The following is a 20,053-nucleotide window of genomic DNA, read 5'->3' as shown; positions in this document are numbered from 1 at the left end:
ATGGAAGGAGAAAAACATCTGGATATCTACTGTGGTGCTATCAGTTCTGGACCCACGATTGGCAGGAGTGAAGGAATAATCTGTATAGTTTAGGTGACAGAATAGCCACTTCAGCAACATTTCAAACTAACACTGCCTGACCTTAGCCCTTTGCACGTCCACAAATCTGCACTCCGTTTACATTACGACCAAACAGACCCGACATTCACAATCCCGCACGAGGTCAGTGGGTCACGGCGGCCATTTTTCCCTCCTGACACTGGACCCTGATAAATACCCCCCCCCCTCCTTCCGCTGCTCCACGAGTCAGTGCAAACAAACTTGGGCAGCCTTCCCATGTCCCTCACGACCCCCCGGGCGCTCGGCTCGACGCTCCAGTCTATTTTTACACGTCAACCATTGAGGGCGGCTTTGTTTTCCAATCTACTCCTCTGTAGCTTTTAGCGACCTACGGGGCTACACTCCCCGGGCCCCAGCGCAGGAAGTAATAAAGCAGTCGACAAACTCACAAGTCTAGACCTTTCAGGCGTCCAGCTCTGGCTTTATTGCAACGCGGAGTAATAAAAAGACTTCCCGATCCCAATGATGCTGAGTGAAGGCTTTTTTTCCCAAAACACTGTCCGCGCGATATATTTAACGGGCCCGCTCTCGTAATAATTAGCTAAAATAAGCCCTAGGTGATGTTATGACATAGCGAGGGTTTTTTACGATGTTATGTTTCGCCCACTCCTCAGCACTTTGAAGACACACCCCAGGCGCTCCCCGGCTCCCTCTACAGCGCAGGAGTGTGATTAGGAGTTGACATAACAAATAGGTTCGGGGCTGAGTGAGATCCGAGCGAGGCAGTCGGATGTCGCAGAGGGGGCTGTGGGTGTGAAAGTGCTTAGCGGCGAGATTCGTTAGCGGAGATGTGGAGATGATGGGATCGGTGAAGTCGTATAGCAGAGCGCACACTGGAGGAAAAAATTTGGAAAGTATACCGACAAAATAAGTTACAGCTATCATTCTTCTTCTGCGCGTGCGACTGTGCGTATGTCTTTGGCCCTGGAAGTTCTGTGTGAGCTAGAAAAGCTTTTGGGCAACTACCTCCGACGTTGGTCTGAAAAGGTATTGCATTTTTAAAGGAACAGGCCACCGTTTTTCAACACTGAGATATGTTCTTACCTGAGCTTAGACGAGTCGATGCGTACCTTTCTGGTCTAGTCAAACGAACAAAGATGTTGTTAGCATTTGGCCTCTCCCAGCATATTCCTTTAGCTCCAAACAGAGGTGAAGTTGGAAGCTACCACGCTCTTCCACGGGCACGCACAAAGCCCAGACAGGTACATATCAACTCGTCTAAGCTCAGGTAAGAACATATCACAGGATGGAAGAACTGTATGCCCTCAGTCACGCAAAAAGACCAAAGATGTTGTTAGCATTTGGCTTCTCCCTGTATATTTCTATAGCTTTAAACGAGGGGTGAAGTTAGAAGAGACCAAACTCTTCCACGGGCACGCACAAAGACCAGACAGCTACGTATCAACTTATCTAAGCTCAGGTAAGAACATATCTCAGTATGGAAAAACTGTGTTCCTGTTCCTTTAAGCCTGCCCAAGTACGTCATACTAAGAGGGAAAACTTCACGTACTTGTCCCTGCATTATAACAGTGAGAGGACACCTCCATAGCTGTCGAGCCCAATATCAAGTTTATGAACCGCAATTATGCAATCTATGTCCACTTTAACAATACTTAAAGTCTTTCTCCATACTATGACATCAGTGCACTGGTCTGTCTGGCACTGTCGCTCCAAATATACCTCAGAAAAACCTGCCACAACTTGCCTGTACATGCATTTATGCCGTTTGGCTGCGTCACCCAGGATCTGCCCCGTCTCCTAAGTGACTTCTAACTGGCCTTGGCTGGTGGCAGGGAGCCTCCTCAGTGACAGAGCACGGAGCCAAATGGATTAGATCAACGCCTTCCTCCTGGATAAGGTGTCCACACTTCACCCCCGCAGCCAATCTCTCTAATGGCCCTCGGACTGCTGTCACTGCACTGCCGCAAGGAGAGGCAGCTGCAGCGCACTCTTCCTCAGGTAAAAAAAAAAAAAAAGTGGCCTCTCTGTTATGTTTCAGATGTAAAAATGTAGTTGTAGCTTGTTTGTTTGCATCTTTGTGTGAGATTCCATCAGTGAAAGTTTGAAATTGAGTGTTAAATAGGCTTGGATGGGCATAATGTTTACAAGTTTGTCCATTTTAAATTATGTAACAGATTGCAGAGTTGTGTATCACAATATAGGTGTTTCTTAGCTTTAAAGGTGCATGATGCAGCTTTGTATATGGAAAAAAAGTTGATATTCGTGTGTATTTGACCTTGTAGTGACCAAGCGGCTGTGTGAGTGGTCAGCATGGTGGCCTTACTTTCCATCACAGTGTTCTCGAGGACGCTCCAGGATCAATTGTTTGAAAGATTTTCACTGCTGACCAGAAAACCTACAAAACAATTGATCCTGGAGCGTTGTAGAGACCACCGTGATCGAAAGTAAAAGCGTCATGCTGACCACTCACACAGCTGCAGGGTCACTAGAAGGTCAAATGCGCACAAATGTCAACTTAGCTTTCACATAAAAGTTGCATGATGCACCTTTAAAGTATATATACTTTGCAAACATAATGATCGAGATCCCTTCATGGTATTGGCAAGTATGTGGCTGGTATTTCAGATTTCAGGCTCATTGTGAGACATTACTTTATCTGCACTTTCCCCTCAGAGTCATAAGATCCCTGCTTCAAATCCATTCCAATGTCACGTATTGCAACCTAAAACATGCACAACAGGCTCGTCTTCCGCCCCCTGACGAGCACCCTTTCCCTCTTCCCACAAAGCAAATACAATCTCATCAAGAAACTCGCCGCAAAGTACTTATTTCCCATGTCACATAGAGACTGTGCTAATTTAAAGTTTGAAAGATCTTTTTTTTTTTTTTTTCTCCCTGTAACTTCTGAAAACTCCAAAAATCATTTGAGCGTGCAGAGGCGATGGCGGCGGCAGCAGAGGCAGCGGCGTCGGCTAAAGCGTCCGTATAATTAAAATTACATTCATTACAGTAATTTACATCTCATCTACCGTCCAATTATGAGCCGTTTGACCTGCGCCGCACATGTTCGCAGGCAGGAATAAAGGAAGGGGGAGTGGGGAGGACAGAAAACAATCAGTATATATATATAGCTCTGTGATGGCGATTTGAAATAGCTGTAATTCTGGGATCACAGCTGCCGGGCGCCGCGATCCACATTCGTCGGACGTCTGCTGCGGAATATTGCGGCCAGTAATTGTCTCATCTGCATCTCCAGAGGAAGCCTGACCGTCTTCCTTAGAGGCGCAGTCAGGCTGTCTGTCTGTCCGGCTATATATTCTATTATCATGCTCCATATGCATCCTGAGTGCTTTGGACGTGAGGAAATGTAAGGAGGCAGGTCTGGAGTCTGCATAGAGTAACGAAATGGTTTTAAATCGTGTTTTCAAACTTTTAACGACATTATGTGGAGATACAAAGAGTTTCCAACAGACTCTAACAGTGATATTTGACAGAAAAAGAAGAAGGCGTCTTGCAGTGGACATACATGATTGTGGATAATGAACCTGCTTTTCAGGTGACAGACCATTTGCAGTTAATGTTTTAGCATTCTTAATGTGTGTGCATGGATAACACACTCAATGAGGAGCTGTTGCTTGTTTATATGTGATCGAAACAAGATACAATATTGACGGTCAGATGGAGTGATGGTCCTATATGAAGCGTTGCAGTAGAAGAATGACTAAAGTGAGCAAGGTTACGATGTGAATGAAGTGAAACACTACTCCTGGTTTGTTTTTGACGAGGAAACAGGATAAAAAAAAGCTCCAACAAGTAAATATGTCTCCTTTAATCTACTAAAACTTAAAGCTGCCTTACGCAACTTTTTATATGAGTTTTTTATATATATATTTGTGCGTATTTGACCTTGTAGTGACCCAGCCGCTGAATGAATGGTCAGCATGGTGGCTTTACTTTACATCACAGCGGTCTCTAGGACGCCCCAGGATCAGTTGTTTGGAAGGTTTTCATTGCTGACGGATCCTCTCACTAGAAACCCTACAAAACAATTGATCCTGGAGGGTTGTAGAGACCACCGTGATCGAAAGTAAAGGCGCAATGCTGACCACTCATACAGGTCACTACAAGGTCGAATACGCACAAATATCAACTTTTTTTGCATAAAAAGTTGCATAATGCACCTTTAAAGTGCCAATATCAGACAAATATAGTTGGAAAAAAAGTTCCCTAGTTTTCAATCTTTTTTGATGATATTATTATTGGACAGGGGGCAGTGGAAGGACAAATGGAGAGGTGGAATGTCTCCATTGTAAGACCGATAAAATCTTTCCTTAATGCCATAACTGCTGCCCCTGTGCTTTCCCATATTCTCCCTACGACTGTGAAGGTTGACTCTGGTAACTCCGCATTCACCCACTTCCTAAAACACATGAGTCAGGTTTGTCCATTAGAGGCGCGCCCACCCTCACCTTTAAATGACAACGTTAAATGATAACGTTCCCCTCGGGGACAGTGAAGTCTCCAAATACAAACATTGAGCTTGTCATTATCTTGAAAACAAACTGCAGTATATAAAGAGAAGGAGCTGCTGTGTAGGATGCAGCGCTGCCCTGCTGTGTACCGATCTTGTCATTAAATTTGCTAAATGGAAGCGCTATTTACAGGCCGTGACATTGGCAGAGGCAGAGGAGAGACACTGTGTGGGTGGAATAAACACAGCCATTCTATGGTGGAAAATGCACAGGTTTGAAAATGATGAGATCAACACAGGCAATATGCTTTTGAAATAAATATGTGACAATACTGGCTGTAAAACAAACTGAAAAAGAAAGTTGCTTGATAAAAAAAAATATATCAGAAATTGACAGAATTTTAATGTAGTGAGTGTATATTTTTGTTTGTATAAAGTATGTGTTTTACAATCGTACTAAATATTTTTCTGCGTAATAATCCAAACTTAAACGTGTTTAAAAGCTGGGCAAACCATTGCATTTACTTGTGGAAGAGTGCGAAAGTGGATCAACATAAAAACAAGATGGCGTGGTGTGTGTAACTTTAAAAAAGTTAACTTGCACAAAAAACACACTTTCATTCCAGAATGAGACGGAAAGCTTTCAAATTCACCTTGTGGTTTGTATAAAAGTCCCACTTTCGACGTGAACTTGACACGGCTCCTACTGGGACAGCGGTGCGGACCTATATGTAAGCTTTCCCCTTATAAAGCATACATTCCCAGACAAGAGCATGACAGCCCTTTGTCAGCTCTTGGTTCCACTTCACGGCGTGTGGAGAGGTGGACACCAGGTACATTTTAGAGGGGACATCAAGCGGCCATTTCCTTTTTTTCCCCTCCTCTCGCTCGAGCGTGACTGAAAATGTCCCGGCGCCTCCGTCTGGGGTCCTACCTGTCTGGATAAGTCGGGAAAGTGGCATTCCCAGGACGTGTAGCACAATGAAAGCATGTCAGGTGAATCGGCAGCCGCTGTGACTCAACATCACACCCTGGCACAAAGCAGGGGAGACACTTTGTTCAACTTCTTCACTAGACTTTGGGAACATACTTGCGTGTACGGTGACTGAAACGAGGAGAAACTTCTGTTGCTAGTTGTACCAAGTTAAGATTTTATAAACTACTATCTATACACTCTTCTGTCCTGGCAGAATTATTGACCACTTTAGGCCACTATGGAGCTCAACAGTCCTCCAGAAGCATGAAAAACACCTCTCTGATGTCAGTGTGCTGTAACTCACTGGATCGCAGGGCGGACGGCGTCACTTCGATCTCGCTGTGGGCCTGGTAGGGCTGGAAGGCCGAGGCCGAGCTCACGTCCCCGGAGAAGGGCTCTGGACTCTGGGTTCCCGAGCTGGCGCTGGTCCCATCTCCTCCGTTATGCGGGTCCTGCTCCTCAAAGACTGCCACCAGCTGGAGAAGACAAGAGAACATTTTATCAACACCTGTAAAAATGAATAACAATGAGCACTTAAACCGTATTATGTCCCCATTTAGAGCATCATTAACTCTTTAGTGAGACGTCTTTGCCGCTCCTTTGTCTTTGTCCCTGTGGTGTAATTGTGAGACATCTGTAATCTTGTAGCAGGGCACTCGGGTTGCCAGGTTGGGCTCCCTTTGCGACAATGTGCTCCACTTTCTCAGAGGTGATATGCAGACACACTCTCCTGAGCAGATAAGGATTACAGCTTCAAAGGCTGCACTTAACAGTACAGCACTTATATATACACTTATAGATATAGACCGAGTGCGACAATGGAGCTGGATTGTTTTCATAGTACTTATAATAATGGGTTTTTGCTTTGTTCATTTTTTTCAAAAATGCAGAAAACATTAAAAGGGAATTTTACCTCCGGAACCCAACGTGGTTTTGAGGAGGGCAACAACAATTGTTAAAATTCTTAACATAACTTCTTTTAAAAACATGTCAGAAAATCAGTCTGTTTTGTGTTTATATGCTGTGATGTCCCTCTGTGTAATGAGGACAGGAGACCTGGGAATGAGTCTCCAGCAGAGTCCAACACAGAGGTCTCAAACGCATGTAGAGCAGCAGCCAAAAATGTATTTTATTAATAATTTAACTACTTTTTATTACTTGCTTTATTATGATTTATAACAGAAAGTATATTACCTAATTGTGTAATTCTCTTAAAATTAAAATTAGGGCGGTGGGCAGGTAAGAATTCCATCATTGTTTATGGTAACAAAATACAGATTTTTATTTAAGATAAGATAAGATAAGATACGATGGTACTTTATTGATCTCACAGATGGAGAAATTGCATTCGATGAGAGAGCATCCGGCAGCAGCATCCATTCAGTGCGCACCACTCTTTTTTTGTTCTTTGGTGAAAGATCGTTGTCTTTGACTAAATTCTCTCTCATTGGGACAATCCGCATCAAACAAAAACAGCAAATGTAAACTAAGGTCCGAAAGTGTCCAAAAGTCGCGACCATTTTCAGAAACAATTGTGTGTTGTTAGTAAGTTAGTAAGCCATAAGTTGAACATGACAAGTTTGTGAATGAAATCAAATCACTTTGAAAATAATGATCAAATTCAACTTATATCAATTTTTCTTTGTCTCCATCTGAGATTATGACATCATCCAATTACAGGGCGTGGGCGCAACCTTATAATTAATGCAGTACTAATTAATAGTCTAATCAGACCCACTTTATGCAGCTGCTTTTACGTTCAGAGCATCAGTGAATGGTCTCAGTTTACACAGCGCTTTAATCCAAAGCACTTTACAGCAAAGAGCCACTCACCCTTTCCAACTCTCAACAACATTATACGCAGACGCGGGATGCAAGGTGGGTTAAGTGTCTTGCCCAAGGACACGACAGTGTGCACCTGCAGGATTCATGCCACTGACCTTCCGATCATAAGATGACCCTCTCTGTCTGTTCTTAACATAACAATATGTGCTCCATGTTGTGAGCGCTTTATGTTGCTCTGGGAGGGAGAAAAAAGGTCCTCAGCTCCTCACTTCAATGTCGGCTTTTGAACTCTGATTATGATATGCTCACGTCGTAACGCCACTTTACCGGCACAAGAATGTTTCAGAGTCTCAGAAACTCCAAGGCTTTTTCAGTCCACGAGTTTGAGATGTCTGGTCTAACATACAGTATCTATTTTACATCGTATAATATAATAACTAGAACTTAGAAGAAAAGTATCTTCTGCAATTCTTTCATCCTGACATCCTTAGTTTGAGCATCAGAAATGATTTGAAAGAGTGCCAGGTAATAATGGAATCCAATGATCAAACAAACAGAAAAAAAAAAAAAAAAAATCCCATTTCCATCAAAGTCTTTTAAATTTGCAACATTTTGTCTTATTTCAGTCGCTTTCTTATTTTGTCTTGCCAACTTTTCCCATCATTTCCGTGGCATTCGGAGCCCATTTCAGCTCATCCCTTACAACTCCATCGCTGTAATTTCAAGACTGGATGGGAACGTGATTGGAGTGAAATGCTCCTCTGCGATCAAGTACGTCTCAAAGGCAGCCGCAAGACGGGGAGAAAAAAAAAAGGAAAGAAATTGTTGTGAGCAAAGAAACGCACGTTCGACTTTAATTGTCAAAATCCAGCTTAAGAGCCACGGATGCAAGTTACCGCGGCAGTGAAAACGTAAATTCGAGAGATACACAAACGCTGCTTTGCATGTGAATCGAGTCGAGGAAGAGAGCGGGGGGCTTTGAGAACTTGTTTATATGCAGATTTGCTGGCTTTGGGGACGACGAAAACAGAAAATACACGGGGAAAAAAATGCCCGTGCTATTTTTATTGTGATACAAAACACAGGCCTTTGCTCCCGGTGGCAACTAATACTCTTATTGTTGGATCCACTCGAAACATCCACGTGGATTTGTAGGTGACGGAATGAAAAGGGGGGAATCTGAAACGCGGTGCGGGTGGCGGGAGGGTGGATTGCCACGGGGGCAACGAAAGGTTAATCCCACAAGTTGGTATTTGGAGGGAAAATGTATGTCTTCTACCATTCCACGCAATTCTCTATGCCGATGGGGGAAGCTTGTCAGGAGCAGAGGGCTGTAAGTCTTGAATATGTCTTTAGTGACCCTGTGAAAGTCAAACCCCGTCCCACACCGTTCTTCAATAAATGGGCTACAATTTGCCATTCCCAACACAAACCTGCTTATATCAAAATTCCCGACAGATTTCTGGAAACGATCAATGGGAACTTAAAGGGGCCGATATCATAAGACTGCATGCGCTTCCAGGGTCACTCCAGCTTTGGCCTAGTGAAATTTTAGACTTTTTGAATACCTTTTTAATGCCATCATGGTGGAATAACGTAAAACCACTATCGCAGGTCAAAAAATACAATTTGTTCTCATTGCATTAAATAAATTACATGTTAAATTAAAAAATATGTAAATGATAGGCTAATAAATAGGGATGAAATTAGCTGCTAGTCAAAAAAATAAAGTTAGTATAAGCAAAAGGATGTTAGTTGGACAGTTTGACAAATTTGTTTCAAGCATTTTTAGACCAAATTGGTTGGATGAAGTAATTTATCAACAGTGGGCAGTATTTCAGTCTGTCTGAATACTAAACCCTGGTAAATCGGTCCAGTAGAGCTATGACTTCAGGTCTAACCATGTCCTGGACAGAACCAGGTCTAAACCAGGAAAAAACAATTGTGGTTCTGCGCTCAGTCACGTAACAGTAACAGTGCATACAGGACTCTGGAGGAGTGTCAGTCACATGACAAAGTGCAGCTGGTCGATGCCCGCAGTTGAAGCGACGGGACTCAGGACATGTTTCTAGCACAGTTCTCTCCTCACCTAAAAGTTACCAGGACATGTTCTTCGCGCTGTATCTGTCCCATCTCTCATTAGTGTTAGCATCCCACGCTGCTCGTGCAACTCATTAGAGAGAATTTCTGGCTCCATTTCCAACGCAGTGATGATTTACAGACTCTTACCTGTGCTCCTATCAAGGGGTTTTTCCTTCACTGAGCTTTAGGTTCAGGTGCTGATGTGGAAACGCCACACGCCGTGAGCGTTAGCACAGCAGCACGGCCTGTTGCTACTGACACAACTGTACCGTAACATTATTTTGAGACAATAATACTATGCAACTAATTTTAACAAGTATTGAAGAAAAAAAAAAAGGACCCATGCACTGAAATGTAATTCTTTTAAGGCCTTAAATTTGGCATGATCAAATTCAATACCTTTTTAATGATTTAAGACCCTGCGGCTTGCCTGTCTTCTCTCTGCTCCTTTTCATTCAATGTATATATTGTATATATTTTTTTATTCATGTACTGTATATTAATTGTAATTTTTGAATAAAATAAATAAATGAGCTTGGAAAAACTGTCTTTCTCATAAGTGGCGGGACAAACGACACAGTTGTAATGATTTTGTTTTATCACCTAAATTGACCTGTCTCTCACTCAGACCAATACTGTACAAGGAGTGGGCGGGGCCTGTGCCTGACACAGAGCTGCATTAAACAGACTTATAGACATTTCAAACAATATAATATTGTAATAGTGCACAGCTGTTGAATGATGAATATACTGTAAGATCAATACAAACATGGTATGAGTCTGTTCCATTTCAAAAGCTTTTCTTTGTATTGGCCACACACCTAAATCACTTCATCCCAACCTTCAGTTGTGTTAATTCCCTGTTTATTCTCATGAATTCCCATATATTCCCATGGAAAATTTCCCACATTGAAAATTCCCGGGATTTTGCCACCCTAATTGTAACCACATATCCCAGTCATTATTCCACTGTTTGCTAAACTTCTTGTCCACAACAAGTGCCCAGGGAGTTATTACCGCACGGCTCCGGAGCAGGCCAATGACTGATTAGTGACAAAGTAATCATGCCTCCCATTCAGATGTCGCTGCTCGTATTTAGCAGGCGTGAAAAACCCTGTGCCTGCCAGCTGCCCATTTCCACAAGTGCTTTATGCTCGTGTATGCTGCCCTGGCTCTAACAGATTCATTTTTAAACACAGCTCATACAGCAGATGCTAAATAGCTTCGATTTATGCTACAGTTTACAAGCTTGACAATGTTTTCAAAAGCGTTTTCGCAGTAGTCCATTATTACTTCTCCACACCGACATCGTGCATTAAGGAAACCGGGATTCCATGTGAAGAAAAAGCACGGAGAAAGACAATATCTCAGAGAATACTGTAATAATATTAATATAACTATACCGGCACAAAATAGTCTCTGCCAGTGCTTATAATCAGCAAGAATAAAAATCCCAGCACTCGCCCGTTCCACCATCTCTGTCCTCTGCGTGGAAGAGGGCACACTTGGCCAGGGGGCGAAATGATGCAACTCTTGCTTTTGACGGGACAGAAAAACAGAAAAGCCTTCACACACAAACGCTGGGCACCGCCTGGGAATCAGTCACCGCTAGTTGAACAATGGATTTCACTTTTTGCTTTTCTCTTCCCCCTAGTAGCTGATGTGTATACGACGTCGACAACTCGCGTTCAAAAGTTTTGCAAAGAAGGGGAAAGTTCCTCCGGCGACGCGAGCAGCATGGCTAATCGTCGAGTTTAGCGTGACAGCTGAGGCGAAAGGAGGGAGAATTGTGACGCGGGTCGTGCTCCACGGCCAAAAAGGAATTTATCCATTCTTAACAGGGCTTGAACTTTGAATATTTACTGCTTTTATTTCAACATGAATGAACTTAAATAAATGCATGAATATGAAAGACACTTGAGTAAGGATTGATCTTCTACATCAGGCGTGTCAAACTCGTTTGGGTCGCGGGCCGAAATTCAGCCCCCGCGGCGGGTCGCGGGCCGCATATATTGTAAAGGACTGTGGACTGTGTCAGCCTGTGTCACATGTTTCTCAAAGTAATGCATAAAGTCATTAGTCATTCACTCCACACTCGATGGCAGTAAGTTACTATTGTAGCTACAGCCGCCCTGGGGCAGACTGACCATTTACCACGTGGCTATAATATGTTGTTTATATCCAGATCTCTTATTTTTCAGCCTTCTCTGCTGGACACATATGGAATTCTTTCCTTTTTTTTAAAATTTAAGCTGCCCCCTAGTGGCTGGAGTGAGCAAACTGTTTCATAAAAAATCCATAACTCTGCACAGCATTTTTGACATGCTCAAGAATTCATGCTACTCAAAGGGCCACATTAAATCATCTCACAGGCTGCATGCGGCCCGGAGATGACCGCCTTGACCTTGACACATGTGTTCTACATCTTAAATGTTATTTGGAGTACCCTCTGCTGGCAGCAAGGGGAACGAACCATGGTGAAAACAAAAAAAAATTGCCAATGGCATGCTAACAAACCAGTGGTGTTGCAATAAATGTAATTTGAGCCCTCAGCATGGATCCGCTGATGGATTATGGGCTTTTAAAATGCGGAAAATACATCTGAGTTTTACTACGCAATGAATTACAGATTGGATTGAACCAGATTACTGAACAGTGCGTGAATGAACCAAATTATCACTCCAGACGTGCTTTTGATGAGGAAGCAGTTGTTAAAAAGCTACAAAAAAAAGTGGACATGACATTTCACGCTTACGGGCGCCATTTTGAGGGCTTTTCAAATTGGTAACGTCCACTTTCAGCACTAAGTAAACCTTTATCTGTCATACAATGGGTTAAATTGTTGCAACCAGAACAGAGGCAATAAAAGAAAAAATGGGGGGGAAACCGCAAAAATAAACTGGCAGCAAACATCTGTTCAAATTGTTTGCAAATTGAACTAGTAGGAATAGTATGACAGTGAAAACTACTCAAACAGTTCAAGAAGACCTAATCTACTCTGATATTTACTACGATAAAAAAGTTATATAGAATGCAAAGATTGATGTTCTAGCTTCCAGATTTGTAATGTGTGAAAAGCCTGTTTAACGTCTACACCCCCTTGAGTTCATAGACTATTTCTTTTTCTCTCCACAGCAGCGGGCTCCATCCCTGTTCCTGCCTTAAGCCCCTGGAGCAACCCTGACACTCATCCCGCCTTAGCCCATTCCACAGACTGTCACCGCGGCTGCCAATCAGGACCTATCTACCTGCGAGCCTCGGGGGCCTCTGCGGAGGAGCGGGGATGAGGAGGAGGGGGGTGGGGAGGTTCCATGGGAGAAGGTATGGAAGAAAGCGGAGAGAGGTGACGTCCTTTTGTCGACTGTTTCGAGAAAGGAAATGCAACTGGAGTATTAGACTCATGCCTGTCAAAAATAGGAGGGAAAACGGCACAAACGTTTACGTCCTTGGGCATGCTTTATCCGTGCTTCAATCAGTCCATGGGCAAAAATAAAACTCCACCTATTTTGCCCTCCCCGTCTGCGTGCGCTGGTGTATGAATGCGGATGTGGAAGTATGCGGATGCGGCTGACAATGAGACCTGCTGAGGAAAACTCATACCATGTTGCAAATAATATGTGCAACAATGAAAGGATGGAGACAGGTGCAACACAGAAGAAAAGACCTGTGGGTTGCCTTTCATGTCGGCTTTCTTTTGAAGCGTGCGGGCAGGTGGGGCAGGAGCAGACGTCGGGAGGAGCCGGGGGATGCGCCGACATGCCAAACAAAGCCCCGTCAACGCGCACCGGGAAGACTTTGGTTTCCGACGCAGCGATGCCAGACAACTGAGGGCGCGAAGTCTGCTAACTCCACTTCCATGAGCTTTCAACAACAGTATAACTCTTTGGTTTACTATACGCATATTTGGATCAGTTTATCCTGCCACTTTTTGGGATATTCCTGTTATAATGTGTTAGAGAATTAACAATGAAGGATAGGCAGCAGTCTGGATGTCTTATACAGGAGATATAGATTTATCGGTACGGGACCCGGATGCATGAATTCAAGATATTGCGCTAGTCCGACCATTCAAGTCTGTCTATGCTTCCACAGAAGAGGGATAAATACCCTCTTAGAGCATCATACTGATGTGCAAGTAAACATTCAGTGGCTGAGAGTGGGCGCCTGAGCACCACAGTCAAGGCTATGACAGAGATAGTATGACTGTGCAGCTTGACCCAGTATGATAAATAGTGATTTAATGTTATCCACTAACATAATGTTCCCTTAAAAGCATCCCATATTGGTATTACACCTCTGTACATTATAATCCGCAATAGTTCTGCACTCAAAATGTGTTCATTATGACGCCATTCATTTGCTTAAATGCCTTTTAGCTGAAAGTGAAAGCTTGTTTAATCTATTTTTTAATGATGAATTTAGGAGGCCAATTAGGAGTCATCACCGGCCCAATCTCTCACTCCTTACTGTCTTTACCTTACATAATAGACATTATTAGATATTTGAATATGGTTAAAAAAGAATGTTTTCAAGCTTCACGTCAGACATGCAATCCAATCATTCGAATTGAAAGTGCCATGCGATAATAGAAAAAAAAATGCGTATGCTGGCATGTTTGTGTTGTTTTTTGACAAGCCACGTAAGCAAAGACAGCTCCCGTGAGGAAACCTTGCAGCTGAGTACCCTGCTGTGAATATTTGTCCCTCCGCAGAGTGACTCCTTAGAGAAAAACGTCTGCGCAGATCTACCAAGACGCCTTACGTGGCCTGGGAAGCGAACAACTCCTAGATACCAGCCAGTTCCATTTGTGTCTCTCTATACTCGGGACTATCATCTGTCATCATTGTTTTGCAAGGGCATCGGCCTCAGTGTATAGTTAGAGGAGCATGCGCTGGTCCAAGGCCTCATCCCTCATCTCCACACACCCCATTCTTTACAATATATCCATCCACGCCATCAGGCTGAGCGGCCCGGGACATCCATCACGGAGCAGATTTCCTCAACTCAAGTCATGCTTCCTTAGTCACTGAGGTACCACCATTATGGGACTTTCTTGCCACTCTTTTTGGGAAGTTGGTTTCAAGACCTTGTGGGGCTCATGAATCTAACATCTAGCTAAAATTATGAGCTTATAACTTAAAGGGCGGAAGAACAACTGTTGTACCAAAAGATGACAATGTGCATATTCATTAAAGGGCTACAGCGGATATGCATTGTGAAGCTGATGGAGGCTGCATCAGTTTGCCCTTGTCTCGGCGTCTTCGCGTCACGTTGCATAAAGCAGCCCTTTCCGATATGGACTTTTGAATATTTTATTGTCTCTTCCCAGCCATTCTTTCTCACCATCAGCTGAGTAAACCAACAAAGTGCTTAGTCCTGTACTTTTCCCCTTCATTAGAACCATCAAATATTCAGGGAGTAGCCTTCACCGGACTCAAAATGGCACCCGTGTCCGCGCTTTGTACGTGCATCTTTCAGCTGCCGGGGTGTGGAGAGGATAGAGTATAGACAAAAGGGAATACGAGATTTGAATTGACAATTGATGTGATACATCAACATTGAAGACGGAGCCTAACATCAGGCAAAGTCTACGATTTGGAGCTTTTTAATCGCGTTATAACATTGTTCCTTTCTCAAAAAACAAACCTGCGGAATAATCTTGTGTAATGCTGTATCCGTTTTCAAGTTGAACATCTAATCCCTAAACATCCCTTCACAAGTCGCTCGCCGCTGTTTTGGCAAAAAAAAAAAAATCCAAAGTCATCAGTAAAGAATGAAAGAATAGAAGAGTAAAATATACCGAGCAAGCAAAGATTCAAGCGTATTCCTTTCAATTACATTGTGCCGAGTTCTCCGAGCGCCTTTGAAGTTCGGGCCGAGCACAGGGGGATGCATTCACACGTATTAGCGGAGCGCCCGGGTGTAAGTGCTACCTACGCAGTGCTGACAGAAGGGAAAATTCCACCCACACCTACAGCCTTTTCCATTGTGGATATTAATACTTCAAGCCAGCAGACATAATATGCAACTGCAATAATATGGTTGACGTACGACTAACACAAGAGAGCTAAAGACGGAGGATGCATGTGGGGAGCACGAGAAAAGTTGGACAATGAGGTAAACAGAAAGGATTTTGGGAATTCTTGCCCACGCCTAAATTAATCTTGTATGATGTGAATTGATGACCCATTTATTTAACTTTGGGGCATCTTTAGGAACATTAGGAACACTCATTATTAATCAAAAACATGTGTGTTCCTTGTTTATTGTGAGAACTTGGTGTTCAGCTGTGGAAAAGGGCTAAGTGTTTAGTCAGGGTTGGACTGGCAGAAAACATCGACCCGGGACTTTTGGATCAAGACTGACCCTCCAAACAATCTGTCATATTCAATGCAATAGTCGAGGCCTTTAGCAGTACAAAAAGCCCAACATTTGCAAAACTACTAAACAATCCTAAAATGTGCTTTCAGTTAAGGGCTTTCCTCTCGCAGCTGCAACACAAATAAACTTTGCAAAACCAATCAAATGATCACACCGTAGGTTTAGGTAATGAAATGGTAAAACTCACCGCAGAGCTAGGGAGGTGTGGAGTGAAAACAGAAGTCCCAAAAAGGCAAAAACATTGTAAATCCTTTCAACGGAAACCAGAAGCTATTTCCAAACTAGAGACGATTGGCAGGAGGGCGAGTCACCTGACAACTCCCGACACGCACCTCTTTGTATACATTTGTCCAGCCCTGGCAAGAAGGTTCCAGATCTCACACTTGTCTATCCGAACCGCGACTTGGTTCTGGACTTTAAGAGTTTAGATCAGGCCAAAGTCATCCAGCCTGTCCCTACCCAAGCCCATGCAATGGACCCAAATATAACACAAACGATAACCAATATATCCAGTGGTATCAAAGTGGGCTCTCCATGCGGTAGAAACATGTTCAAAACACCAACACTTTCTTCATGCAGCTCGGGTCGGCCTCGAGCTCAGGCATAAAATCTTAACTCTCGCCCGGTTGGAGGAGTTGGCACTGTTGCTCATACGCACACACAAACACACAAGCACCAGCACCGTCCTGGGATGAGTGCATCTAATGAACAAGTTGTCGCATTGTTTCATCCTGATGGGCTTATTCTTCCTACCTCTCGGCATTTGGCCCGCCACGTAAACAAACTGCATGAAGCAGCACAATTGGCTAATCCTTCAACCAAGTGAATTTTCCCGATGGGGAGAAAGCGTACCTTAGCCTTGGTGCTGTTTATGAGCTCCACTTGATCTAATGGCTGCTAACAGAAGGCATTCTAGGTTGAAATGACAGCTAACATTATTCTCATAGAGTAAGCTTGCGTACCACCATTAGTACACAGACTGAGAACCTCCAAAGGCATTTACATCACTGTTTTAATAACCTCCAGCCCCTTACATCCTCATAATTCTCCCGAGTTCTAATTCACATGCAAAACAACATCCAGACAACCGCTACATGCTGCACCGAATGTCTCCAAAAGTCGCCGATAGCGTATTAGTATTCCTCTCCCCGTGCGCCTGGCTTTACAAAAAGTCATATTCTAACGCAAGTGCCCTTCAATCTTTCATTGGATATGCACAAAGCCAGGGGAGCGTAATTAAAAAGTCCACATCCAGGGACCGGTGTACAGACGAGACAAGGCTTCACAACAGTCCAAGGCTCTCCAGTGAGGACGGGAAGACAAAAGTTCAGAGCTGTATCCTTGGCACAACGAGGCGGCAGGTTGTTTACACTATTATCGAGAGTCTGGCTTTTTTTTTCTCGTTGCTTTATGAGTAGCTTTAGGAAAAGTAAGCTGGTCTACTTCGGTTGTTTCTTCTCCGTAATTCCTGTTTTTTGGTGCGTCATAGACAGTTCTGTGCTCATGGATTTGCTAGCATGCCGTTAGCTTAAAGTGAACGTTTGACAATTTGATAAGGTGTCATTCCCCTGACGACCTCCAAAGGGCGCTCCAGGCCAATTTGAAATCCTGACCAGCCCAGTCGCTCAATCCTTAGTGCCTTTTCACTTCAGAGGGGCACAAAACAATGCTTTAAGCCTCATTTATGCACAATACGTATGTTTGCTTCAAAACCACAGAGGAGGACCAAGGAGGGCACCACCTTGTGACATCAGCAGGTGGAGCAGAGAACTCACAGCTCTTGGGGATAAAGATTGACTGAATATGCATTACTCAAACATGCATGAGTAAAACAAACATCCCTCCTGGTATGTTTTGTCACATGGAATTGGGCTAAAAGCTCCCCAAAAGTTAACATAATATGACCTTGAGTTCAATGGCCTTACTGTTTGTGAATTTCTCTCTTAAATATTACATTGTATTTGAAAACAGAGAAAGACAGTAACCACACAAACCGCCTCCGTCCATGCCTGGCCTTCATGTCGTCTGTCCCCTCACATGGGACAGCCTCAGGTGAGGCGCCTCCTGCCCGGGGCTACAGGCCAAACGCGCTGCTATTGTAATGAGCAGCACTGGGCTCCTTTATTAACATGTGTGAGAGAGAGAGCGCATGGGCAGTGGACTGCAAGACAAACACTGCACTCATCGTGCTGAATTTATTAACAGGAATTAATGACGGATTTTTGGAAAATTGATTTTTAGATGGCAAGAAATTAGTATTTATTTGTTGAGAGGCTAGATTAGGATTTTTGATAAGAAAAACAAACCTTGGTCATTTGTAAAACAGCACTGCATTAGAGCAGAGGTGGGCAAGCTAAGGCCCAGGAGCCATTTCCTGGCTCAAGTAGCTTTTTAATCCAGTCCACATCCATTTCGGCACCTTAGATGAGATTCCTACCATGTCTCTTTAATACTTCCTTTTATATAAAACCATTGTTGCAAAGGGAAGAGCTCTTCAAATCTAACAAGAGATGAATGGATGAAAACACAGTTTGGGCCTGATCCATTGAGACTGGGTGGCCTGAGCGAGTGTGTGTGATGCTGTGAGGCCTCAGGAAGCACAGGATGCACAGTGTCTTGCAGTCTACAGATGTATCTACTCCACTCGCTGGGTGAAAGCAGCCTCCTCTCTGCGCTCCTTTTGTATATTTATGAGCTGAGGCTTAGAGCATTACCCGGGCAGCTTGTGCCCTCTAGTGCACATCAGTTAGAAGGAAATCTACAATCATACTTTACAAAGAGGCACTGCAGAACATGTTTTACTCAGGGAATCGATGTTATGGTCAGAAATTAAATAAAATTGTTAAATCAGTTGGGATTGAGTTGCTTTATATCGTTAGTTATGGCTTCCAGTGGTGGTCAAAGTACTTTATTTCATATCTTGACTGAAAGTACAGATACTAGTTATAACTCTCAGTAGAAGTATTGAAGTATTTACTGTAAGTATTCAAGGTAGAGAGTACAAATCAGTTTAAAGAAGTACATTTTTTTGAATAATTGATTTTTTACTTTGGAGCCTTTGTAGAAACATGGTGGAGTAGAAAGTGTTATATTTATCTTTAAAATGCAGTGGACCACCTCTGCTGTCTGCACAATTAATCGCAATCAAATCGAAATTGTTTAATGGTCACAATTAGCCAACCACAAAGACTGCAATTATCTAGGTAAAAAATGTTCTCTGTAAACAACAGCAGAAAACGCATGAGGATTCGTAAAAACGTGCCTAACAGCAGAGTAGATGGACAGGTTTGTATTGATCTAAAAAGATTTTCTGAAACCCACAACATAACTCTAAGGAAGCAACACTGTCATAATGTAAACAACAACTACACATACTTTTTCTCACAAATGTCTGCTTTTACAATTATACTGCGGGACAAAACAAATTTGACCCCACTACCAGTTACTTAAAAAGTCAGTAACATGCTGCAGAAGTCGATGGGCCGTGTCTCTGCTGTGGAGACAGTCCCTCCCTGTGCTGGATATAATGGGAGGTTACATTCGTGGCTCTGTTCGACGTCTGGGGAGCTCCTCTCAACCTCCCCTGACCTCAATTATTCAGCATTAGGCCCCGATATTGATTTCCCGCTGGATCGACTTACCCCGGTCCACGGCGGCGGGGCAGTGACACGCTATAGACCGGCCCGGGGAGAGGGCTCTGGGAAAGGGGGGATGGATGGGAGTCTGTTAGAGGGAGAGAGAGAGATCTGGCGATGGAGGGAGAGAAGGAAGGTGTAATTAAAGATTGGGGTTCTTATCAGGGGGTGATAGATAGAGATGTCAGGGCGAGCGGGTTAGTTAGTTAGCGACGGCTGAAGGGAGTGTTTAGTTAGCTTTGACGACCTTGGGGAGGACGGCAGAGGATGGCTGTGTTTACACGCACGGCACATTGGAAATTGGAATTCTCATGTGCGTTTTTAAACTTCTTGAATGCTCAGCAGACTGCAATTTGTGTGGCTGAATTGTCTTCTCAAAGTAGCATCTTTCTGTTGGGGTTGTCTCATTTTTTAATTCAAGTTTAAGATACACTTTACAGATCCCCGTCGGAAATCTGTCGTCTACATTTGAGCCATGCTAGTTCTTCTCACTGCGTACGACTGAATGGTGGAGCCAGCATGTTCATTTCATGACATCTGTATCATTTATGATGTTTCTCCACCATTAACATATTAAAAAAGGTGGTGTAGTGGCTACTGCATGCCAATCCGACTGCACAAAATCAGAAAACTACACCTCAA

General features: G+C 43.5%; 1 protein-coding gene across 1 annotated transcript in view; it reads right to left on the bottom strand.

Annotated features, from left to right (window-relative positions):
* pard3aa (par-3 family cell polarity regulator alpha, a) overlaps positions 1–20,053 on the bottom strand; it is a 429,242-nt gene that overhangs the window by 339,787 nt on the left and 69,402 nt on the right. The window contains exon 3 of the mRNA XM_079575903.1: positions 5,833–6,004. Coding sequence (XP_079432029.1) covers positions 5,833–6,004 — 172 coding nt within the window. The remainder of the gene's footprint in view (positions 1–5,832; positions 6,005–20,053) is intronic.

The sequence above is a fragment of the Gobius niger genome, assembly GCF_951799975.1.
Source record: "Gobius niger genome assembly, chromosome: 18".
Taxonomy (NCBI): Eukaryota; Metazoa; Chordata; class Actinopteri; order Gobiiformes; family Gobiidae; genus Gobius; species Gobius niger.
The sequence above is the reverse complement of the archived record's forward strand: the minus strand, read 5'-3'. Positions and strand labels throughout refer to the sequence as shown.